The sequence below is a fragment of the Leucopleurus acutus genome, assembly GCF_964270905.1.
Source record: "Leucopleurus acutus genome assembly, chromosome: 14".
Taxonomy (NCBI): Eukaryota; Metazoa; Chordata; class Mammalia; order Artiodactyla; family Delphinidae; genus Leucopleurus; species Leucopleurus acutus.
In genome coordinates, this window is record NC_139156.1 from 78,391,305 (window position 1) to 78,418,385 (window position 27,081).

At 41.2% G+C, this 27,081-nt stretch overlaps 1 protein-coding gene across 3 annotated transcripts in view; it reads right to left on the reverse strand.

Moving 5' to 3' along the window:
• Nucleotides 1-27,081, reverse strand: part of MTR (5-methyltetrahydrofolate-homocysteine methyltransferase) — a 95,111-nt gene that overhangs the window by 29,847 nt on the left and 38,183 nt on the right. For all 3 annotated transcript variants that reach the window (XM_082854597.1, XM_082854598.1, XM_082854596.1), the window contains exons 12-18: nt 25,960-26,039; nt 22,834-22,946; nt 19,462-19,602; nt 18,121-18,306; nt 3,694-3,873; nt 1,053-1,169; nt 603-743 (exon numbers count right to left, since the gene is read on the reverse strand). In XM_082854597.1, coding sequence (XP_082710723.1) covers nt 603-743; nt 1,053-1,169; nt 3,694-3,873; nt 18,121-18,306; nt 19,462-19,602; nt 22,834-22,946; nt 25,960-26,039 — 958 coding nt within the window. The remainder of the gene's footprint in view (nt 1-602; nt 744-1,052; nt 1,170-3,693; nt 3,874-18,120; nt 18,307-19,461; nt 19,603-22,833; nt 22,947-25,959; nt 26,040-27,081) is intronic.

Genomic DNA, 27,081 nt, shown 5'->3' on the forward strand with positions numbered 1-27,081 from the left:
GTCCAAAGTAGCCAATTTACATTATGAGGTAGAAAAATACCCAATAAAATGGAAAGATGTTCCCAGTATACGGCTAAACAAACAGGTTATCAAAAAAGCACTGAGAATATAGTTAACATTTTTATAAAAAATGTGTGTGAGTGTGCGTGTACGTGTGTGTGTGTGTGTGGACACACCTATTAGCACATATTCGTATTGAAAAAAACCAAAACCATGACTAGAAGGTTGTAACAAAATCTCAACAGTGGTTAAAAATGGGTAGTAGGATTATGAGTAATTTTTATTTTCTTCTTTTGCTTACCAGTATTTTGTACATTTTCTAGAGTTAATATGTATTACTTTGGTATGAGAAAAATTAATTTTACATTTTAAAATAAACTTAAAGAAATATAAATTAAGAATACTGAAGCAGATAGGTAAGGCCTGCTTCTCCTTCCTTGCCCTAATGAAAACACCTTCTCTAGAACTCTCTGTAGAAACCTTCAATGATTCAAAGACATGGCTGGATCCTTGCTTCTATTCTACAATGAAGGTCTAATAACACTACGTGAATGAAAGATTCAAAGATAGGAAAAGCCATCCATCGGAACACCTCTCCCTACCTGGGCGTAGTGTAAGAGCTTCTCGGTGGCCTCAGGGTCTCTGTTCCAGATGAGGTCCTCACAGAGCTGTAGAAGTTCCTTGTGGATGTCATCATACACAGGAAGGTTTCCAGCATTCACTATCCCCATGTCCATACCAAACTAAGGGCAATAAAAAAATAAGGATTTCTAGGGATACTCTAAATCGGAGTCAGCGACTCTTTCTGTGAAGAACCAGATAGAAAATACTGTAGGCCATAGCTTCTGTCGCAACCACTCAGCTCTGCTGCTGTAGCAAAAAAGCATCCATAGACAGGATACGAGTGAGAGTGTATGACTTTGTTCTAATAAAACTGTATTCACAGAACTCTGTGAATAAAGCAGAGCAGAGTTAGTTTGTGGGCCGAAGTCTGTAAACCCCTGCCCTAAGAACAAGTTGGTGTCAAAAGGTAAACAGGTGTTCCACTATACCTTGATTGCATGGTAAAGGAAAACCCCATGCATTGCTTCTCGAATGGCTTCCATTCCTCGGAATGAAAAGGACAAGTTGGAAAGACCTCCACTTACTTTGGCTCCAGGTAACGTTTCCTGGAAAAAATTTTTAAATGTGAAAAGATTTCCCTACTTTGCCAAAAGCAGCCATCACATCCCTTAAGCTTTATTTATAACAGTGGAAAGTTAAAAAAAAAAAACCAAACATATAGAGTTCAAAGTAATTCAGAGCTTCTTTTAGCTAGACGTAGACCACACCTTGCATATCAGGACATCACAAAGGCAGTGCTTCATAGTTTTTCCTACTAGACTCTAATCTCCCTAAGGGAAAATAAAAAATTCTGCTTTATCTCTGTATACTTCTACAGGGACCATGATAGGGCCACAATACATGGTGAGTATGTCATAAAATATTTGCTGGAGAGGGACTTCCCTGGCAGGCCAGTGGTTAAGACTGCGCTTCCACTGCAGGGGGCATGGGTTCGATCCCTGGTTGGGGAACTAAGATCCTGCATGCTGCACCACACAGCTAAAAAGAAAAAAACTTCGCTGGATAAATAACAGAAAAAGAAAGAAACAGAGACAGATAACAGAGAGAGAGACAGACAGAGAGAACAAACAGAGAGTAGTTGGTCATTCACAGAAGGCACAAGCTACTAGAAGGCTTCCACTGCCTAAATAAACAAACTCCCAGGTTCACTATAAACTTGACTAAGTTTAAAAGGGCAAAAGGAAATTGAGGTTCCCACCACACCTTATGACATATCAAGCCTTAGTATGCGTGTGGAACAACAGGAACTCTTACTTACTGTTGGTTAAAGTACAAACTTGCTCAAGCATTTTGGGAGAGAGCTGGTCACTGTCTGCTACTGTGACCCAACCCTTCCACTTCTGGGTATATTTTATAGGGAAGCTCATGCAAGAGATATATACAAGAGATATATACAAGAACGCCCACAGCAGTCTTGCTCATAACATACCCAAACTGGAAACAAACCAAACATCTAGGGACTTCCCTGATGGGGAAGTGGTTAAGAACCCACCTGCCAATGCAGGGGCCATGGGTTCGAGCCCTGGTCCAGGAAGATCCCACGTGCCACGGAGCAACTAAGCCCGTGCGCCACAACTACTGAGCCTGCACTCTAGAGCCTGTGAGCCACAACTACGAGCCCATGCGCTGCAACTACTGAAGCCTGCGTGCCTAGAGCCCATGCTCTGCAACAAGAGAAGCCACCACAATGAGAAGCCCACACACTTGCAAGGAAGAGTAGCCCCTGCTCTCCGCAACTAGAGAAAAACCCGCAGGCAGCAACGAAGACCCAACGCAACCAAAAATAAAACATTAAAAAAAAAAAGAAAACCAAATGTCTATCAACAGCAGAACAGTTAATTATGAAACAGGTATATGATGGAATATTATACATTAATTAAAATGACAAAGTACAGCTACAACAACACAGGTGAATCGTTAAAATGAGACTGGGTGAGGAAAAAAGGCATTAGAATCTTAAAGCTCAAAAACAGGTAAAACTATACTGTTTATACAGTTAATTCTCATTATTTGTGATAGTTATGTTCTATGAAGTCACTGCGAACACTGCAAATTGGGGAAAAAAACCACTGCTCCAATGGGAAATGCAGGGTTAGGTTCGTGAACCTCTGGTCCCAAAATTATCATCACTGATCAACATATAACCCTGTTTTATATGTGTTTCCATTTAAAGACATCTTGTTTAGTATATATTGTTGATTGCCTACCACTGAGCTCACAGCCAACAGCACCACAACTCATGTCTAAACAAAATTCATCGAACACACATATTTTCTCCATAAGGCACATAACAGCCTTCTTGCACATAGGAACACTAAATAACACTTCAGCACAATGCGTGGGAGCCATTTAAATACAGAAATCAATCACCAAGAAAAAGCTCAAAAATGTGAAAAACATGGCACTAAACAGACCATGAAAAGGGCACTTGTTTACGGAATGAGGGCTGAACCAAGGGGTTCAACCCTGTTGACTCATCTGAACACGTAGGTCAGGCACTCAGCTCTCTCACCACTCTGCACATGCATATGCCTGTGAATGATGCAGAAGTACCATCAGCATTGATTTGGGGGTCACAAATAAATTCTAGTGAGTAGGTGAATTTGCAGATACAAAATCCATGGATAATTCAGATTGTGTATACAGAAGTGATAAAATTTTAAAGAAAAGCAACAAAGTAGAATCATAAAACTCAGCCTGTTGAAACATGCATAAAATTCAGAATGAGGGTGTAATGAGAAAGGGAGAGCCATGGAGGCACTACCCATGCTCCATTTCAGGACGCAAGTGAAAGTGAAAGCTATTATATGCTTCATAATTAATTATTTATCAAACTCTATTATTTTTTCTATATTTCCCGGTATGTGTGTTTTACTTCACAGTATAAAATAACATATAAAAGAAAAACAATAAAAGTCCCTAAATTTCAGAAAACCAATTTACTACCTAAGAATAAGAATGTCAATATTCCTTGCCAATAAATATATGTTAGCTCAAACTATTCACTGGAGCCGTGTGATAAATCTAAGCAATGTCTTGGGTAGAAAGGAGAAAAATACTCATACTCACTTTAATGACTTTTGTTGCATTGATAAAATTAACAGCATACAAGTTGTGTTCTTCCATCCCAGTACCAATGGTGAGGATATTAGGGTCAAAGATGATGTCATTTGGATTGAAGGCCAGTTTTTTCAAAAGGAGATGGTAGGCCCGGGTGCACACTCTGATTTTGGTGTCTGTTTCTGTTGCCTGGGGAAAGGAGTAAAAGATGTAATTTGAAATAGAAAAATGAGGTGTTATCTATGAAAACAGAAGGACAATTCACTTGTTCAAAGCGCTTAAGTATCAATGCTTGGATTTCATAGAAATCCAAATGCCAAGCAGCCTCTCAATGTTTATCAAATTATCTCCAAGGAGGAATTGGTTTAAAGTCCCTTTGTGTTTTCGTCAACACAACAGCTACACTACTTCTGTAAAGATCAAATCTTACATACACGTATGGTATGCTAATAAACAGGCTTCTTAAAAATACACACATATGGGGGGCTTCCCTGGTGGCGCAGTGGTTGAGAGTCCGCCTGCCGATGCAGGGGACGCAGGTTCGTGCCCCGGTCCAGGAAGATCCCACATGCCACGGAGCGGCTAGGCCCATGAGCCATGGCTGCTGAGCCTGTGCGTCCGGAGCCTGTGCTCCGCAACGGGAGAGGCCACAACAGTGAGAGGCCCGTATACCACAAAAAAAAAAACAAAAAAACACACATATGATAAAAATTCAAATACTACTAAAGAATAAATTTTAAAATACGTGCCCTTTCTCTCCTGGACCTGCCTGCAGTGTCCTAACCCACCACCCAGGCTTTCTTGGACCTTCCTGCAGTAACAGTCTACACAGATTCAAAGATGTTTATTTATTCCCCACCTCCAACCCCACCCACCATAACATTAGCTAACTAACTTGTGCCTCAAGTCATAAATATAAATTAATATTACTTTTCAGAACAGTGACCCAAGAAAGCCAAGCACTGACTCCAGCAAATCCCAGTCCTCCTGTTGCTTCCCAATATCCTTAGAATCAGGTCCCATGCCTCCAATTCTGTTTCCTATCATTGCCCCCTCATCTACTCCACTCTCCCCACACTGCTCCCTTGATGTTCCTGAAACCCACCAAGCTTGTCCTCCCTCAGAACCTTTCTATTCATTGCTGCCACTGCCCGGGACACACTGTGACATGGCTTTGTGCTTTGCATCACTCAGGTCTCCACCCAAATGTCCCCTTTTCAGAGAAGCCTTCCTTAATCTCCATCTCTAAACCAGACCCCTGCCACCCCTCTTGCATCCTCCACTCTTTTTCATGGTATCTCTCCATCTAGAAAATATATTTATTTGGCAACTTGTTTATTATTTTTTGTTTTATTACTTATTATTAATTTGTCATTGTGAGCTAGAATCAGTCTTGCTGTATCCCCAAAGCCTAGGGCAGTGCCTGCCAGAGGATGTGCTCAATATTACTGTTGAATGAATGAATGAATGAGGCTTTATCTCAGGGCATTTCTTTTTATTATTATTATTTATTTATTTATTTATTTTTGGCTGCGTTGGGTCTTCGTTGCTGTGCAAGGGCTTTCTCTAGTTGTGGCAAGCAGGGGCTACTCTTCCTTGCAGTGTACGGGCTTCTTATTGTGGTGGCTTCTCTTGTTGCAGAGCACGGGCTCTAGGTGTGCGGGCTTCAGTAGTTGTGGCATGCAGGCTTCAGTAGCTGTGGCATGCGGGCTCAGCAGTTGTGGCTCGTGGGCTCTAGAGCACAAGCTCAGTAGTTGTGGCACACAGGCTTAGTTGCTCCGCAGCATGTGGGATCTTCCCGGACCAGGGATCCAACCCGTGTCCCCTGCATCGGCAGGTGGATTCTTACCCACTGCGCCCCCAGGGAAGCCCTGACTCAAGGCATTTCTGAACTTGGTCATGGAAACTGTCTTCAGGTCAAATTTACAACCTCAACGCGAGGCTTATTCAACAAATTTCATGCTGAATAATTTCTGTTTGTAGAAAAAAAACAAATCTGCTCTGAAGAAAAAATGAATATTTGCTATCACTACAGTGGTTCCAAAAAAACAAGTCACATACAGTTCTGAATAAATGTGCAAAATGTTCTTGAAAATTGTCCAACACCACTGAATTAAGTGTTGAATCTTCCAGGCTGACTACTTGGGAGGGAGGATACCCTTGACCAGATGTGAACATGAAGTATGGTAAGTAAGCTGCTGATCACACACATCCTGACCTCTAGAGGGAGCTCTCAGGCGACCGCAGGGATGAGGGGTGCAGATACTGCTGTAGTTCAAGGACATTCAGTGAGGCCCCAGCCTCCAAAGAAAGGCTTGGCGGGGGAATTATAAAAAGAACTCACTCAGATCTAGGCTTCTGACTGCTCACCTACTTTGGTGTTCTTTTTCAACTGTTCTCCGTGATGTCTAATCTATCCCTGCTTCCTGCAGCTGCTGGGGTTAGAGTTTACCTCCTGCTGGGGATGTGCTCCCACGACTTAGCAGACCAAGGGGCCCAGGGAAAGGACCACAAGGCGCAGGCTCTGCAGCCCCACTGCTCCAGGCTTCAGGGAAGGTGGCAGGCTCTCATCTTCCTTAACTGAATGTCTTCAACAAACTTCTTACTTCTTCCTTCAGTTAGTGATAAGGTTAAGATCAAGATGTGGGCCCAGAAGAAAGTGGTCAAGAGCAGGTCACCCAGGGTCACCTTTAGTCTTGGACGTTACTTCCCCCTTCACAGAGAGCCAGAGTTCTAGGTTCTAGGTTCATGGCCCAGCTAAGCTCACTAAGAGAAAAGGCACGGGGGTTTGGGGCTACCAGTGCTGTTAGCATTTCTTCATCACCTAGTTTGGTTGGTAGGTCCTGGTCCTTTCTTTCTCTGAGCCGTGAATGACATCTCACAGGACAGGAATTCATTTCTAGGTCAGAACTGAATCATCAACTATCAGCTCTGCAAGGATGAGGCCCCTGTCAAATTGTTCTCCCAGCACCTAGTACACTACCTGCCACATTAATAGACAAGCAGCTACTGCCTGTTGAATAAACAAGCAAATCTCAGAACGCACAGAGTTTCAATGGACAGGCCTTTGCCAGGAGCATATCATGTTAGATTCTCCAAGGTTCTCTTTGTCCTGTTGCTCAGCCAGGGCTGTGAGATAAACATACTAATAAGCTTCAAGGCTTGAGGATTTCAAAGATGCAGAAGCTCTCAACTCTGGTGGCATGTTTTAATAACCCGGAGGGATTTTCGTTTTCTAATACTAATACCTGAACCTCACTCAAGACAAGTTCAATCAGAATCCTGAGATGAGACCTAAGCAACAGTATTTTTAAAGAACCCCTTAGCGATACTAACATACAGTCCAGGTGAGAACCGCTAAAGAGTGAGATGCACCTTCTCAGGCTGAGGTAGAAGAAACCTCAGTGAAAATACTGCAAATCTAAGGGCCAAGAAGGAGGAATAAATATCTTTTATGATTTTATGATTTATCAGGTTTATTCTTAAGCTGTAGTAAAGCTAGACAGCCATCAGTAGGTAGGAGGCTTCAGTTAAGAAATCCATTGCTCAGGTTTTGCTAGATTATCAGACACTTAGGGAAAAATGAGATAAGCATAAAACAATTTTTGCTTTAGTTATCGAGGCTGATACTATGAGAAAGAAAAAAAAAGGATCAAATACACCTAGGTTCTGTGAAAATGCACCCTGACAAGAACAGAGAAGGAACAGGACCAACTTCAGAGGCAAGTTAAAGGTTTCAAACTTGACTGAACCAGCTTAAAGTGGGCCACGGAACACAGCAGAGTTCAAAACGGAAGTGACGGAAAGGGACGCGTGTGCCACCATCAGAAAGGCACTGACAAGTCAGAAAGAAAAAAGCTGAAGAAGGGAAGTTTCCAAGGGAAAATACAGGACAAGAGACCTGTTGGCTTAAAATCACTCAGGGCAAGGGATTGGTTCAGAAATCCTTGGAGTGACTTCCCTACTGGGGTAAATGTGTGGGCGTAAGCAGCTGAAGGTTAGGACACCCAGAGGCCGGCAGAAGCCGCAGGCCTGCGGACAGAAGTGAGGCATGGGATGAAGGACAGGGCAGAGCACTGAGTGGGGTTGCAGGAGACGCAAGGTCACCTTGGAACGCCCCCTGGCTCACCCTTCTCCTGAAAGAACGGAGGCTGTGCCCCTGGCAGAACTCACATTTAAGGCAGAATGTGGATGCCAGGAACTCAGGATTATAGAGGAAATGGATAGGATTTCAGACGTGGAATCGACACCGAGAGGCGATCTGGTGAGGAAAAAGGCATGTCAGTTGCAATCTAGAAACTGCAGGTGCCACCACACTGAAAACTTCTGAACTCTTTAAAGAAGTCAAGTTGTTTTAAATGTCACCTTCTAGGAGAGGATGCAAATTCTGTGCGGGGTGAAAGGGAGGAAAGAGAAGGAAATTCTTAATGTTTATCGATCCCTGGAGAGAGTGGAGGATTGGTCGGCTTTAGTACATTCAAAGGGAGAGCTAGGAAGGGGATACAGTAGAAAGAGACAGCTCATAGGAAGAGCAAAGAAAAAGACTGACCTACTATCCAGAGATGTATTTAAAACCAATACCCAAAAATATTTAGAAAAGACCCATAACCTATCTAGTTTTGCCTTCCTTTTAACAATCGAGCTTTAACTATGAACTCTTTCCCTGCCCTTCAGATCTTTCTGGAATCCCACCATGCTAGATTTTCCCTGCTTCATCAGGTCTTTCTTCCACTTTCACCAAAACCTCTGAAAGACACTGAATCTTGCAAGGAGCTGGGCCTTCTGCTAACCATTATTTATCCTCAGTGCCCAGAGCCCAAGGCTTGGCACAGAGGATTAAAATACGAAAACCATATTTGTCCTTTCCTCATCAGCCAGACAACATCAGAGAGAAAAACGGGTAGCAGAAAAGAAGCTGCCCTGGGTTAAGAATTGGGTTACTCAACCTTGATACTGTTGACAATCTGGACCAGAGCATTCTTTGCTGCGGGGGCCGCCCTATGCATTGGAGAGCTTTCAGCAGCATCGCTGCCCGCTCGCACTAGATGACGGAGCACATCCGTGCTCCATTTTTTATTGTCAATAAAAAATCTGTCTAGACATCGCCAAGTGTCCCCTGGGGTGGCAAAATCACCCCCCCACTTGAGAACTACTGGTTTAGAGGAACCACAGGGGGTACAGCAGGTGAGGAGACCAGAAACCAGACTCATCTGCAAGGTCATTATCATGAGCCAGCAGGTGCTCATGGCTTTTCTCTACAACCTGCAGAGAGAGGCTGTTTGCTGGAAAATCCTACTCTGCAAAGCCAAATACTAAGGCCTGGATGAAGCAACGCCACATCCCAGCAGGGGCAAATGAACCCACTCAAATCTTCTCTCTCACAGAGAGGGGTGCCAGGCACATGCCAGGGAGCGGGGACCCTCAGCGTAGGAGGTATGCCTACTGTATGCTGTGCTGTTATTCCTGTAGGACAAATGAACACCTCAGGCATGGACGTCTTGAGACCAGGCGTGGCTCAGAGCCTATGTTCCTCATATCCCTACCACAAACTCCTACCTCTGAAGGCAATCTGGACAAGTCTCCTTCTTACAAAGTGAGAATTTAAAATATAACTACCTTATAAAGAAAGGTCCAAGGAGATAAATACTCAATCATGGCATCTTAACCAGAGAGGGGTGACCTCTCTATAGTCACTAAAAAGGAGGCCCCTGAAATGCAGAAATATATGTCAGATTTTAACAAAGCTGGGAGAGCGTTAGAGCAGAAACTCTTTGAGAATCAACTCCTAGGCGTGGGTCAACTACCTTCACCAAGGAAAAAAATAAAGGGCAAACTATTGATTTTGGTTTCCTACAACTATGTGTTTATCATACTATGGTGCATAACCTACTGGAAAATATAAGATATTCAACTCGAAAACAGTGTCAATTTATCTAAATTTTAAAAAGAAGATGTTATGTAATAAAACTCTAAAAAATTACTACCAAGGATAAAAAAGCCAAAATCACAACAACAAAACAACACAAATACCTAGGAACGTTCTTGAGGTTTCCTATTTAAGAAAAACTATAAAACTTGATTGAATAGTAACCAGAAAGATATATCATGTTCCTGAATGTCTCCCAGATACCAATTCCTCATTATTTTCTAGGTTAGGATTTATTACATTTTAATCAATATCCTAATGGAGTTTTATTTCTCCATAAATTAGAATATTATGTTCAAATCATTTTAACATAGGAAAATGTGCTGAATATAATGGATCTTTTATAGGATGATATTGATTATTCTTTTACATAGTTTACACACGTGCAAACAAAAAAAATATAGTCTATTCTACTATGTGATAACTGTATTTCTAAGAAAACTTACATTAGCAAAAATTGCCATAAAAATAATCACTTCAATTAGAAAAGGAGAATTAAATCTGGAGGTGAGTAGTAATAATTCTTCCCATAGAAATTTCAATAATGAAAGTGTTCTTCATATTTTATATATTATTATATATATTATATATATATATATTTTGTTGTTGTTGTTATTTAGAGTTAAAAGTAACAGCTGATCAAAACTACTAACATCAACAAAAAACATAGAAGTGCTTCCTTATATGCCTTCTAATCCAGAAGGCTCGGGGCCAGTCCTCCCTGTCATATCTGGCCTTGACCTTGCAGTTTTCATTGCACTATGGATCACAAACATAAAGCAAAGACAGTCGCCATGTACTGGAACATAAGCACGTTGTATGTTCCTCTGCTTTGTTTAGTTGCAACAGTGGTCTTCCATTTAAGAGAGCTGTTTTCTCCTTATAACCAGTGGTGTCATCCAAGCAAAGCAAATCTTGGTTCTTACCTGATTATTACACTCAAAGGTGTTACAAACTCAATTAATAGAAGAAATGCCTTTGCATCAAAATATCTGTATTGCTGATTTCTGAACTATTCAAGTATATGAGTTTTTTACTTTGTTCTTTATAATTTTCAATACTACAATCCTTCAACGAGCATATGTAGGTCTATAATTATATAGAAAAATTACTTTTAATCAGGAAAAGCAGTTTTTGAAAAGGGACCTTTAATCCCACCACCTTTACTTTAACAGCTATTCTCCTTAATAGCATTATCCTCCAATCTTTATCAAATGTGGTTTTTATGTAGTTGCATATACAGTGTCTATATAACTACTGGTTTTTAATTTTTTATTTATATCTTGTAAGCACTGTCATGCTGCTCCATAATCTTCATAATTAATATTGAAATACTCTGGATAATATTACAACAGAATGATAACCTAAGTTATCACTTTCTCTCCAGTTGGGCATTTAGGTTGTTTTATCTTCAATAAAAAGCTGGTGAAAAACCTTGGCATATATAGAACTCTTATGCTGCTGAATGTTTTTATTGGGATACTTTCCCAGAAATGAGATCATTACCTCAAAGGGTATGAACATTTTCATGACTCTCGATAGGCATTATGGGGTCTTTCAAAAGGACTGTCTCAGTTTTTACTATACTTTACAATGAATGAGGCCTTCTGTTTACCACTGCTGTACCAGCACAGATCTTGATCATTTTAAATTTTGCTTTTGCTAACTTAATAAGGACAAAATGTCACTTTAATATTGCTCTAATGTGTGTTTCTCTCATAACTAGCAAGTTAAAAAATTTCCCCTACATTTGCTTTTTATTTGTGGACTCATTCAAATCTAAATTGGGAAAGCTTGTTCTCAGCCAAGATCAAGCGCTCTGCAGGGGAGATAACACAGGATTTGGAAGCATGCATCAGTCTTCAAACTAGGCAGACCAGGGCTCCATGACGTCCTAGCCATTTGACCTTGGCTCACTGTAAAATGGGGCAACAGCTACCCCACATGGTTACTACGAGGACTAAATGAGATAAACTCTGCTGGTGGTTTTCAGCCAGAGTATACAGGAGAATCATGTCTAAGGCTTTAAAATTACCGAAGCCAGGTCTCACCCCAGACCACATAAGTCAGAAACTCAGGGGTGGAGCCCAGGGGTGTGTATGTGTTTTAACAGCACAGGCAGTGACCACCCTTCCCCATGGGAGTGCTTCTGCTTCACACTTCCAGTAAAGCACCAGTACACGAAGCAAACAACATGCCATTCTCATTCTCAGGGCTGACCTTGCCTCCTGCTTCGCTGAGAAAATAGAAGCAGTCAAACCACACACACCCCCCGCACTCCCAGCCCTGCCTGCTGCTGCTGCGCTGTGAGCACGCTGCCCCACCCCCTGCACACTGGCTGCCAGCCCCTCGACCCACAAGGTCATGGACTGAGCAAGTGCCCCCTTTCTCCTGCGCACCAATTCCTCCCCTTCTCTCTACCAGGTCACTCCCAGCAGCTTACACACACACACACACACACACACACACACACACACACACACACACACACACACACACACACACACACACACCCTTTCTTAACCTCATATCCATCTCTGGTTTCCACCCTATTTCTGTTCCCCTTTCTGGCAAAACTCCCCCAAAATGGTTTATACCTGCTGCCCCCAATTCTCCTCTTCTCTCTTGAACCCACTGCGATTAAGCTTTCATCTCCTTGGAAACAGCACAGCAAGATCATAAACTACCCCATTTCTAAATCCAAGGGTAAATTCTTGATCTCCTCCTCCCTGATCTACCCACAGCTCTTTAAAATAGCTCGTCATGCCCTTCCAGAAGTTTTCTTTTCACATGGCTTCCAGGTGAACTCTCCCCTCTGGTTCCTCTCCTACCAAACAGGCCGCTCCTTCCCAAGTTCTTCTGATGGCGTCTCCTCTTCTCCCTGACCACGAAGCACTATGGCTCCAAGACTCGCTTAGTCCTAGGGCCTCTTCTCTACTGTCATTCCTTTGGTGAAGTCAATCTCACTGCTTTAAATATCATCTAGGAAGAAATAATTCCCAAGTAAGGCAATCCTATCTTCAAGCCAGACTTTGCCCACACTCATGAAGCCCACACTCATCTCCACAACCACATCCTGAGCACACCACTGGAAACACACAGCCAAAGCGGAACTTCTCCTCGGCCCGTCCCAACAGGAACTTCTCCTCAGCCCGTCCCAGATCGGCTGCTCACTGCCCTCCTACCTCGACGCCCAGGCCGAAAAGCTGAATATTATCTGTGACTCCTCCTCCTTTCACGGCTCACAACCAACGCGAAGGCAAATCCTACTGGCTCTACCTTAAAGACACATCTAGAAATGGATGACTCCTCACGTTTTCTGTTGCTCCCGCCTTGGTCCCGGCCACCATCATCCCTCATCTGCGCTACAGCAACAACCTCCAGTGGCTCTGCTTGGCCCCGCAGACCATTCTCCCCGAAGAACAAGAGTGGTTTTGAAACATAAATCGGACCATGGTCGCTCCTCTGCTCAAAACCCTTCAGCGGCTTCCCAGCTCACTCACAGGAAGAGCCAAAGTGTTAACAGTGGTCTCCAAGGCCCTTCACGAGATTTGGTGGCTGCCTTTTTTTTTTTTTTTTTTGGCTGTGTTGGGTCTTTGTTGCTGCGCGGGCTTTCTCTAGTTGCAGCGAGCGGGGACTACTCTTCATTGCGGTGCGCAGGCTTCTCACTGCGGTGGCGTCTCTTGTTGCAGAGCACAGGCTCTAGGCACGCAGGCTTCAGTAGTTGTGGCATGTGGGCTCAGTAGTTGTGGCTCGCGGGCTCTAGAGCACAGGCTCAGTAGTTGCGGCGCACGGGCTAAGTTGCTCTGCGGCATGTGGGATCTTCCTGGACCAGGGATTGAACCTGTGTCCCCTGCATTGGCAGGCAGATTCTTAACCACTGCGCCACCAGGGAAGCCCGCAGCTGCCTTTTTAACCTCAGAACTTCTCAATCTCCTCTTCTCCCCTCTGTTCCGTCCCAAACCATCCTATATAAAAGAGCATCCCCCACCCTCATCCTGGTACTTCTATCACGCTTATCCCTTCCATATCCCTTCAGTGTATTCAGTACCATCCAGGGGTTTGTGTGTGTGTGTGTGTGTGTGTGTGTGTGTGTGTGTGTGTGTGTGTGTGTGTGTGTGTGTGTATCTTTATGTTTTTTCATTTCTTATTCCCTTTGCCCCCTAAGAACATAAACTGCACAAGGGCAGGGACTAGGTTTGTTCCCTGCTATCTCCTCAGGGCCTGGCACATACTAGGTGCTCAAGATATATTTGAAGGAATTTGAGAAGACATCTGCCTCCATTAAACAATAACAGGCTGCTATAGAAATTTGAAAAAGAACATTTAGGTAACAAAAAAGAGCTCCTGGAAAAAGCAGACATAAACACAGATGCAGAAATCTCACATAGAGTAGAACAAAATGTCAGCACTGAAAAACAGGAGGGAAAAGATAAGAAAATTAGGCGATCTTTCTAAAACATCCAGTTTCTGAATAATACACAGGCCAAGAGAGGCTAAACAATTCAAGGAAACTTCCTGCAACTGCGGCTCTAAGTTTCCTGACTGACAAGGCCTACTGAGTGCCCAGCACAAGGAATGGCTCATAATCACTAGATTTCAGAATACCATGGACACAGAAGATCAAAGAAGCATCCAGAAAATGAGACAATAAATAGGTTTCACAAAAAGAATCAAGGGTTAGAATAGCACTGGACTTCTTACCAATACCAATGGAAACTAGAAGACAATGGATCAATGAGTTCAAAACATAGAGAAAATAATTTCAAGCTTGTACTCCTATACCCACACAATTGTTAATTAAGTATAAAAGTAGAATAAAGCCGTTTTCAGACATGAAAGGTTTCAAAAATATTTACTGCCATGTCTTCTTTCATAAGAAGCTAACCAGAGGATACAGTTCACTAAATGAGAGATTAAACCAAGAATGAGGAAATTATGAGATCTAAACACCTAAGAGAGAGGTGAGAAGAACTGTCCACATGATGGGGAGGGATATCTTGCAGTGACAGCTGTGCGGTTGGCCCACTGAGCAACCTTTCCAGATTATGTCAGAAGACTTGGAGAGATAATTCTTCAAGAAATTAAAACAACAGTCTACTTAGTGTCTTTGGATACACTGGATATTGGACATTTACACAACTAGGGAACAGTCTGAAAATACGTAAGAAGCAAAGCAAATGCAAAGATAGGTATTAACTTCACAGAAAAGAAAGAGGGTGCAGGAAAGGAAAAGGAATCATGGTATACTACATGGCTCAGCTTCTACACAGCTTAATGTAAGTGCCAAAAACAGTTACAACTGAAATTAACTATATTGGAAGGACGGGGGGATTAAAAGTAAAGATGTGTGGAGTGGGGAGTAGAAGATGGAGAAAAAGTTAAATCCTTAGCCAGTATAGAAAGACAACAAATAATAACTAAAACTGTAATTTGAAGTTAAGGAGGTAAATGATACAAGAATCAGCTAACTTGTAAGTGGTTGCCTCTGGGGACCTGGAGGCTTAAGGCTTCTGTTTTTCATAAAAAGAACTATTTGTCTCTTTCACTATCTGCATATACACCTTTGGTAAAAATAAAAATTATGTCAAATGGTCTTACCACACTGAACTAGTAGCGGAAGATGACTAGATACAACTTTCCAGAAGGACAATTTAACGATGTGTGTTAAAATGTCAAATGTGCACACCCTTTGACCCAGCCTTTGACCACTTCTATGAACTAAGAAAATCACTCTACGAGAGGAAAACGGCTGCACGAATTAGTATATTCACTGGCCACTGTTCATCCTACTAAAATTTTAGAAACAATCGCAATTTTATGCAATAATAGACTAAGTAAAACATACATACTGGAATATAATGCAACCATAAAAGATGGAGTTTAATCCATATTTACTAAGACGGGAAGACGTCAACATTTTGTTGAGTCAGGGCAAGAGTTAAAGAACAGCAGTTCATACAAAATCTTCAATTTTCTAGAACCTCTTCTCTTCCCCTAATAGGCCACGTGGCTTTCTCATTTTATTCAGGTTTTCAAACATCTCCCCGTCAGAGGGGCTTTTCAAGACCACCTTCTCTAAAATAGCCAACTCTTCCCTGACAGCCTCACCCTGGATTCTTTCACCCAACCATTTAGCAGAGACCCAGATCTCCTGGGTTTGAATCCGAGCACGACAACAGTCAGGTAAAGTCTTTGTGCTTTGGCTTACTCACATGAAATACAAAAATAATAATATATACCCAACATTTATATGTTGGGAAGAAAAACTGATTTAACATGTGAGTGTGCTTGCTTGGTGCAGCTAAAGGTTCAATACATGTTTGTTATCAAAATTAACTCTCTTTTGTCCTCTTCTGGACTATGTGAATTTTTTTCATGGAGAAAATACATCTTTTGCACAAAAATAAGATACTTCTGTTAAAAACAGTTTTACTTCAAAAACATGAGAAAACAAAGAAAAGAAAAATAACATATAACCCCACCACTTATAAATTATATAAATAAGAAGTCAATTCAGCTCTACCCTCCAGTTAACAACCAAATTTTTTTCTCTGTTTACAGACACACATATATTCATATAAATCCTTTTTTATTAAATAAAACCAGGATCGTGCCACTTGTTTTTTTGTTTGTTTGTTTGTTTTTTTACTTTTCAATATATTTTAGGGACTTCCCTGGTGGTCCAGTAGTTAAAACACTGTGCTTCCCCTGCAGGGAGCACAGGTTTGATCCCTGGTTGGCGAACTAAGATCCTGCATGCCACATGGCGTGGCCAAAATATATATATATATACATATAGAGAGAGAGAGACACACACACACATATATACAAACATATGTATATGTACATACATATATTCTAGACATGGTTCCATCACCTCATTCTTTCTAACTGCTACACAGTATTCTATATGACATGTAGGCAGATTTAAGTATTCCCCTATTAATGGACATTTAGAGCCTTCTCAATGTTTTGCTACTACAGTGCTACAATGAATATGAACACATACTCAACCTAATAAAGATTCCCAGAAGAAGGCTGAATTATAAGGTATGGATTTTTTTAAATTAATATTTAATCAAATTAAATATGGAATAGATATGAAAGTATTTATAACATTATAAAACAACAATACAGTAATCACCACACACCCATCACCCAGGTTAAACAATCACTGTGTTTGAAGCCTCCCATCGCCTCTCCCTGATTCTGTGGCACAGAAAACATTGGAGTTGCCATTTCTCAATTTTTCCCCTTTTTTCCTCTATTTGATAAAGGAAACTAATATTTCATTATTGCTTCATTTTTTATTTATAGAAATATAATTATTAGTAAGTATAGTAACTTCTCATAGGTTTATTGGCTATTTGTGTTTCTTTTTCTAAAAATCACTTGTTCTTTTCCTTTGTTCATTCTTCTACTGACTTGATTAGGGCATTTTACTTTCTGATTTATAGAAACTCTTTGCAGAGTAGGGATATTAACCCACTGCTATTACTCATGCTGCAAATAATACCGTATCTTTTGTCATACAAAGTTTTACATTTTTAGGTAAATAAGTCTATCAGTTTTCTTTCTGGCTTCCCAAGTTTCAGTGAATATTTTCTCATATATTCTTTAGATTTTTTTTACATTTAGATCTTTAATTGATGTATATTTTATATTGGGATATGGTGGGAAATGGGGCTCTTTTTCTTCCAAATGCAGAGTCAGTTATTCCAATAGCGTTTACTGAATAATTCCTTTCTCAACTGATGTAAAAACCTTATTGTGTCTTATGTAATTTTCATATATATATATATATATACACACACACACATACATATATATGTATACATATATATATAAGTATGTATGCACATGTGTGTATGTACTTGTGTATACACACATACACACATGTATATCTACAGGCATACCTCATTTTACTGGCCTTTATTGCACTTCACAGATACTGCATTTTTACAAATTGAAGCTTTGAGGCAACCCTGCCTCGAGCAATCTATCGACACCATTTTTCCAACAGCATTGCTCACTTCATGTCTCTGTGTCACGTATTAGTAATTCTCGCAATATTTCAAGCTTTTTCATTATTGTTCTACTTGTTATGGTAATCTGTGGTCAGTGATCTTTGATGTTACTACTACAATTCCCTGAAGGCTCAGATGATGGTCAGCATTTTTTAGCAATAAAGTATTTTTAATTAAGGTACGTACATTGTTTTCCTAGACATAATGCTATTGCACACTTAATGGACTACAGTATAGTGTAAACATAATTTTTACATGCACTGGAAAACCAAAAAATTCATGCGACTCACTTTATTGTGATATCTGCTTTATTAGAGTGGCCTGGAACGGAATCCGTGGTATCTCTGAGGTATGCCTCTGTGTGTGTGTGTACACACACATATGATATATATGGTAAACACATTTGTTCTGGACTCAGTTCTCTTCCACTGCTCTAAGCCTGTGTAACACAATGGAGCGAGAGCAAAAGAAATCACTCACCTGTCCTTCTTCATCAAAAGCCATAACCACCACAGCAGCTCCAAACTTTTTAATCTTTCTGGCCTTCTCCAAGAAGTCATCCTCTCCCTCCTTCAGGCTGATGCTGTTAACAATGCACTTCCCCTGGCAGCACTTTAACCCAGCTTCAATCACAGCAAAATTGGAAGAGTCGATGCACAAGGGCACCTGAGGTCAGAAGGGTAAGGTGATCACAGAAAGACTGTAAGTTACCACAAATCCCCTTCCAAGGACCCCCAGATATTCCCTCTTTCTTCCTTAGGGAAACAAGAAACAAATAACAGTAGTGTGACAGAGATACGATTTTAATCTGATTTTAAGCCCTTGTTCCTAAATCCCAAAAGACTTGGAGTAATTCCAGTCTCACAAGAGACCCCATGCATGGGCCAGAAACTGATAACTCAAAAGATCACAGCTAAACATCAGAATGAAAGCACTGAAGTCATTTCACGGGCTCCCCGTCTGATTCAGACTTTGAACAAGTCATTTAGCTTCTCTGCACCTTAAATTTGCAAAATATTTACTCCCAGAGGACCGTGGAGGCTTTTAAGTGAGGAGTTGAAGACAAATGAAGGACAGGTTAATGTAATTCACTGCTTACCACAAGACTTCTAACTTACACATTTGCTGAATGAAGCTTAACAAAAAAATGACAGCCCTATCTCTTAAAGCACTATAGGAGGTGTCTTTCAAACAACACCACCAACAATAAAACCAACTTCAAAAATCACCCCTCATCACAAATTCAATGGTAGAGAAGTGAAGTGAGACTTTTGAAAGTTTTTAGAATCGATCTAAAATTTTTGAAAAGATGGACACAAAAATTAACTTTCATCTTTTAAAGAACAAATGTAAAAGCTGACATTAACACCTTGATTTAATCTTGTTTTATAAGTCTGTCTCACTCTGATAAACCTAAAAAGGTCTCTTCTTCCCGCAATAAGGAAGGATTAACAGAGTTCCCTTGTCTGTGACAGGAAGAGAACTAATGATTCAGTAAGAACAGTAAGTATATCCTTCAGAGACATGAAAAGTTGGTTCTTAGCCTAGCCAGACATCAGAGGAAACTCAGTCAATCCTTGTGACCAACTCCAGAAGCCTTGGAAACAGCCACCCTGAAGTCACATCTCTCTCTAAAGTCTGGTTTCTATCGAAAGGCTGCCATTAAGTGAGAAAACTGACAATCAGAAACCACTGGGCTTTCAACACAGGACAACAGAAAACCAGTGTATGACATGACAGACAAAGGGACAAGTGACAAAGTTAAATGAGCGACAGAGCAGCACATGTAAACTCCCTTGAAGAATCAAGGTTTTGTACGACCTTGGCAATGTCAGGCTCGGAAGCGACGAAGTTGCAGAATCTGGTCATTGCACTTGGTCCATCCAACATGCCATCATCCATGTTGATATCCAACACCTGGGCTCCCATTTCCACCTGCATTTTGGCAACGCTCAGAGCTTCCTGAGGATGGAATTCAAGGGGAACGAGCATTGGGAGAGGGTGACTAAGAGAAGGCTGACAAAAGTAGTCCTTCACCACCCCCAGCAGGCAGTCCTTTTAGATCCCACTAGACTGCCTGGCCAACACCCCCGACCCTGAGTCTGCTCTCAACCATCCCAGATGAAGCTTTCTTACACATCGCTTCCATCACAGCGGGTCGCTCCTCAGAACCCAGCGAAGCTCGACTCTTCCTGCAAAGAGCCTCTAGCCCTCAGCCTGGTGTTCCGGGCCCTCTGGGACCTGCCCCATCTTCTCATGCAACTGAACTTCTCACCCATCGCCCACTCCCAGCACCCTCCACCCAGCCAAATCTGTTTCCACCTCTGTGTCACACATGATGTTCCCTCTGCTTCCAACACAATCCCCTTCCTTCCTGTACTGTTTAAGATCCAGCTCAAGTCCCATCTCCTCCAAAAAAAGTCCTTAGAGAAACAGTCCGAAACTTATCTAACTCTTCAGTGTTTGCCAAAACACGCAAAGCAGTCATTGTAGGCTGTTGATAGAAGTTACATGAAATAGGCGTATAAATAAACTTCTTCTGTGCTAAAAGGATTTTCAAATCCTTTGATACACCATTATACACCATAAATCTCCAAGGACAAGATACAATACACAGCATTTCCCACTTACGGTCATTTAAGGAATATCTTGTAGGATCAGTGTTCCAGAGAACATACTTTAGGAAACACTGCTTATTCCGCAATGACCGGCTGCCTCTAAACATCTGTAACTATTATAAACATTATCACATGGTGTATTACATGATCATTTCCTCACAATTTCACGAGCATTAGCTTATTCTCCGAAATAGATTTTAAGCGTTTGGAAATCTAGAAAGGTCTTAGGTATCTCCCACTCTCATTTGAACAATACTGGGCAAAACAGACATGTTCAATAAGGCTTTCTAACTGACCGGCACAGCAGAGACTTTAAGTCTTTGTTGCACACTTCATAGTGTCGTAAAATAAGCAGGGGTAAAATCAACTGTCGATTCTGATGTTGTCCTAATTTTTTCTTAGCCAAAGAAACCAAATAGAAATTTTTAGCAATCACTGTAAAAGAATAGGCATGAGACACTTTGGCATAGGCCGCAAGGAAAGACCACTCATAATGACACAAGGTTACACAGAGAAAAAGGATCACAATAAAATTCAGCAAAAAATGTTTTCGGTATCAGCAGTATGTTAAATATTAATACCATAAAGAATAAAAAGAAGTATAAGTCACAGTCCCTGTTCTTGAAGGGCTTTCATCTAGTTGGGGGTATATGATGTAGCACATGAAAAGCTACGGGCACTGCCATACAACGTACGAGTCAAATGTCCTGCCTAAACACCAGGAAGGGCAAGATCTCTGAAGACTGAAGTGGAGAAAGCTACCTGAGAGGGAGCAGCTTCAGCTGCCCCTGGGAAATGGACTGGAGGGAGCACAGGGGGGATAGCAAGCGACCTGGTTAGACCAGGGGTCAAAAGACACGCAACATAGATGCCAATGCCTGACCTTTCTATATCAGAAGAGCCACAGAATCACAGCTCAGCAGTCCAACCTTCCCAAATAGGCTCCAAGAGATGAAGTGATTTGTTTAAAGGTGTACAAGTTGGGCACAAAGACAGGAATGAACCTTCTCTCAGGTCATTCCCTTAACCACAGAGCCTTGAGGGGTCACTAACTATGGGGAACTGGAATCCAGTGAGGAGCCATTCCTCCCCAACCCCCTCCTACTTCCCGGCCTCCTTCCCGTGTCCTCCAAGCCAAGACAGCAGAGCGGTGAAGGGTATGGGCTTTGAGGACTTAGGGTCTCTCATCCACTTGCTCTCAAACAGTAGGCGAGTGGTTTAACCTCCCCCAAGCCTCCAGCTGCACACCTGTAAAATGGGGATAATAGCAGCACCTATCTCACAGGTCTGTAAAGATGACACGAGCAATGCTGTACAGCGCTCAGCACAGTGACTGGCATATATTCAATAGTAAAACCTTATAAGGTGACAGATATCACTCCGACTTGTTTGCTTCTTCCTAAAGTGCCGTCTGCTCTCAGTAGCAAACGTATCATATCTGAGAGCTGAAAGGGACACCACAGAATGGTCTTAAGAATCAAAACAGAAATAGAAATACTGCCAACTGAAGACCCCTAAACAACCATGAAGGGTCATCAGGACTGCAGAAGGGAACAAACAGGAACAAAGGCCTGGAGGCAGAAGCAAGCCTCCTGGAATGTTCAGATGACAGATCAGGATGGAAGGCAGTTTGGTGTCTATGTGGATGATGGTCTAAAGGAGTTTGGGTTTTATCCCATGTGCAAAAAAAGCCACCCCGTGAAAGCTTCTAAACTGGGGAGGACCATGGCAGCAGCACGTGCTGGCTAGGCAGCAGTGGGAACGAAGAGAATAGGACTGACAGGAACTGTCAGAACCAGGTAACCAGGCCCTACTGACCTACCTGCAGAAGAGATCACTGAGGGAGGCCACGGAGCAGTCATTAACAAGTCCATAAAGGACAATAAATGAGCCCTTTCTTTGTGATTAGAACTAAGTCTGCCTCGATACTGGTTGCTGGAAGATCTATTTCCTAAAGGTTGCAAAGGCTATCATTAAAGCTCAGATCAGGTTCCTCCATTTTTAACTTTGTATTTGCATAAGAAAAACAAATTTGTCCAGATTTTTAGAGTGAGCTCTATTTGGATTAAATTTTGCTCATCCTTACAGTGACCAAGTTTAAGAATCCTATGGTGAAACTACCTTGCAAGCTTTATGTTTGTTTAGCTTATTTTACAGTGAACAGAATCAATAATACCACATTAGTCAGTGTCTGATGTGGTCATGAGGAAACGAATAGGAATTGTCTTGGCTTTCCCTTTTCTTGGAAAGATTTGTGAGAAGCCAAAATGCAGAGTATCCTCAAATTTTTAAATGTATTTCACTATTAACAGAAATAGCTAGAACCTGGGTGCCTCCCATCTCATCCCACTTCATACCCTGGATGAATTTTTTTGAAAAATATTGACAAGGGCAGCTATGACTTTTCGAAGCCTCATCCTCCCACCAGCTCTGCCAGCTACCAACACACTCTACCGTTCTTCTCACACTTCCCAGCAGCTCTGCTAATGATTATCAAAGGCAGAGCTGTTTGACTTGCGTGCTGTCTTAGCCAAAAGCCTGGCAGATGCCTCGAGGGTCTTATTTAGATACTCACTTCATAATTTCCTGTCATGATGAGTTTAGCAAACTTCCTGGATCCTGCAACGTTACAGCGCTCTCCAATGTTAACAAAGTTGGTGTGAGGGCCGATCCTGAAGGGCTCTAGACCTTGAAAGGAGAAGCATTTTGAAAATTTTCTGAACGACATGAGACAGACAGAAAATAAATGTTTTCATGAAAAAGAAAAGAAGTTTCTGTGCCACAGCCCGTCTGACTAGCTAAGGAGACCCAACGTGTAAAAAGGGTCATGGCCATCCCCCCTAGGGATATTTAAACACAACAAAAGGCTCTATGTTTATAACCAGAACTCTCAAAAGAAGAAATATTTCAGGGTTTTAAATTGCAAATTTCTCTCAAGAGCTGAATCATATCAGCTCTGAGAAACAAGGAAAAATTATCATCATATTCTTATGTAACCAAGAGCCTGGGGCAAAAACCATGAAGTTAGAATCTAAGGACTGCTCTACAGCTGTCCATTCAGACATCGGCTTGAAGCCTGATGGAGCAAGCGTTCTTAATCCCACCAACAGTGTGTTTAGAGCTTTATCTCGTCTCTTTGATCCAGAAGCCAAGAACGAGTAACCAGCAAGGCCTAACAGGGTCACGAGGAAGGACCTGGGCTGAGCCCTGGGAGATGGCTGACTCTGGGCAAGCCACCTGGGCTTTCTGCTCCTCCTTCCTTATTTGCAAAGGGACAATATCATCTCCACTATTACAGGCTGATTTAGGGGCAAATATCAGATAATTAATGTGGACACATTACACTGAGGTAAAAAAGCAACATGCAGCATACAGTACCGCTACAGGAAAAGGCCTTTAACTGGTTTTGTTCTACTCATTGTATCTACAGTATTAGGAGCAGAAGTCTTGCTAGATGGTTACAAGCAGGCTCTCGGGAAGCCAGCCTTAGGGTCTGAGCCCTGCACAGCCGACTCAGTGCACACTCTGGGGCACTTCTCGCAGAGCCTCTAAGCTTATAAAATAGAGACAGCAGAAGTATCTGCCTCACAATGTTACTGTAAAAATGAGACTAGGTAACATTGATAAGCGTTATCAAGCTTATAAAATTAGCACCAGCTGTTCTTGTTAATAAAAGGAAATGGCTTTTGAGTCCTTTCCCAAAGCATTGGTTGAGGAAGAAACAGACATGAGGGAGAGGAAAATAATGAAGATAGATAATTACAAAACTATTCCAGGTCTTCTGTTCCCCAACTGGGAAGACTATCACTTTCCAGTTTGGGCTGTGATTTACTTTCCCATTGGTAACATCCTCACAGCCCCTCCCCTCCATGTCGACCCTTAGTCAGACCCTGGGGTTCCCAGGGAAGACAAGCAGGGCTGCCAGCATTTAAATGGTGAAGAGAACCTGTGGTGTTGCCCTAAAAGTATTTCACACAAAGCATTTCTGATCTATTATGAATGTGAAGTATCTGACACAAAAACTGCATTGTTCTCAGACTTCCCTGGTGGTGCAGTGGTTAAGAATCCGCCTGCCAATGCAGGGACACGGGTTCAAGCCCTGGTCCAGGAAGATCCCACATGCTGCAGAGCAATTAAGCCCGTGCGCCACAACTACTGAGCCTGCGCTCTGGAGCCCGCGAGCCACAACTACTGAGCCCACGTGCTGCAACTACTGAAGCCCGAGCACCTAGAGCCCGTGCTCCACAGCAAGAGAAGCCACTGCACTGCAACGAAAAGTAGTCCCTGCTCTCTCTGCAACTAGAGAAAGCCTGCGCACAGCAACGAAGACCCAGCGCAGCCAAAAATTAAAAAATAAATAAATAAGTTAAAAAAAATTTACATTGTTCTCAAGTCTGCAATTTATAAAAGAACAATTAAAAAGAGTATATTTGGTGCCATTCTTTTAAAATCTGATTGAAGGTGATTTTTAAAACAATTTAGAAATAGCACATGAAATTCAAATCAGAAGAAAGAATTCTTTCATTCTTACACATAAACTCTTTAAAAATCATCACTAAATGGTTCTTTCATGTTTCCATTTTGGCAAAGGCTAACAATTTCAACTTAGTCCTTGGCTGAAGTCAATTAATAGCTTTAAGATCTAAGGTTAAAAGAAACTATCCTACCACACCTTTCTCTGACAAAAGCCACTTTTTCAGGGTAGGGAGTGTGTCATAAATCACAAATCCCTCTTCTTCTAATCTCATCCCAGCTTCTAGAGTATAAAAGGAAAAGAAGGGTAGCCTGAAGAGGCATATTTCTAACCCAACTTTATTTTCACTCACTGGGAGTAATTCTATACAATATGTTCTGAGTGAGAAAAGTGGGTATTACTTTTGCTGTCACTTTTATTTTATTTCACTGTCATTTTATTTCATTTTTCTTAGGAGAACATATGGAACAAAAATACATCAATTTAGAGAAACATTAAATTCTCCATTATTAGGGTGCATAATGCCATATGTGTGCTATTTGCAGGTTCTCTCAAAATCTGTATACACTTTTTTTTTTTTTTGCTTAAAGATACTATCTAAGAATACATCATTAAAGTATTATGGGAAAAATATAAAATTTAAAGTTATTTTTCTAATAGTTGGCATGATAATCTATTTTACTAATGTTCCTTTTGTGAATATCAGAGCTCATTCTGAAAAAGGGAAGCTGCCTACTCCACAGGGCTGTTGAGAACAAAACAGAATAATATATCACAACTCTTTGTAAAACCTAAACACACAGCCAACATAAGAGCATGACAATAATGTTATAGAAGCAAACAAAATTTTCTAGGAAGAGGCTACCATCATTAAAAAACCTTAAGCCTGGGCTAGATTTTTTAGGAACTAGCAGCAAATCTGATGATTAAAAGTGTTAGGCTGTGGCCTATGTACATTTTCAAAGCAGTGCACAATACGTTTGACCAAGGCCACTACCTGTGCTTTCATTCACATTTCCCTGAAGTCAGTATCTTCCCGCTCTCACCCCTAAAAAAAACCAAAGCGTCCTTTACTAGAATTCATTTAAGTACCAGGAAAAATATGTACACTTCTTTGACCTAATAAACAAGTTCTGTGGCAGAAATATCACTACCACGTAGACTAAACATACTAACAATCTACAAACGATTTCTGAAATCATAAAAAATCATGTCTTTATGACTTACCAGACAGTAGCATATGCCCTTCGAAAACAGTGGCAGGTGGAACTCTAGGCTTATAGTTTTTCACAGCTTCAGCAATTTCTCTGAGTTAAAAAAGAAAACACAATATCCATTAAATCCAAACAAAATTCAATTAAACTAATTTCCACCTATGAAATTAAGTCTGTTTAATATAATTATATACCTAGTTCCAAATGTAAAGCAGCAACTGTGCTTTTCAGTTCTCTCAGTAATGCAGAAAATGAATCTATAATCTTTAACATTTCTGTATCTGCCCCGTTGCTGTGCACTGATTGTACCAAGTTCTGTGCTCACAGATGTGAACCTACAGACATGATGGTTTGCACAAACGCTAATAGCAAATCTCCTCCACCCCTTCCCAACCTGAAGATATCCTTAACTCCATCAAATCCACATGGTAATTTAAAAGAAAAAAAGGCTTCATTGTTGAGAAGGAAAGCAAATAGGAGAGGAGGTGCCAGGAGTGAAGGAAATTAAATCCTTTAGCTCTGTTTTTTTCAAGCACACATATATGGTAAGGAGGGTAAAGAGTAATACATCACTGAAACTCCAAAATTATTACTCCTAAAAATTTGTTTTAATTATTCATACTCTTTTGAACCTTATCAGCTTCGATGAAATATGTCTTCTGATCAGCCTGGAAAAATCTGGCTACTCTACTAAATTTATCAGGACCAGAATGAACTGCTCACTCTACTGCCCCCCAAATGAGTATGTGAATGGCAAAGTAAAAGCAGCAAATATATATGCAGAGATAGATAGACATACACACACAAACCCACACACACAGGTATTTTTAAAACAACTCTTTTACAAATATCTCAATTTCGTTTCCTTTTATGGCTGAGTAATATTCCATTGTATATATGTGCCACATCTTCTTTATTCATTCATCCGATGATGGACACTTAGGTTGCTTCCATGTCCTGGCTATTGTAAATAGAGCTGCAATGAACACTTTGGTACATGACTCTTTTTGAATTATGGTTTTCTCAGGGTATATGCCCAGTAGTGGGATTGCTGGGTCGTATGGTAGTTCTATTTGTAGTTTTTTAAGGAAACTCCATACTGTTCTCCATAGTGGCTGTATCAATTTACATTCCC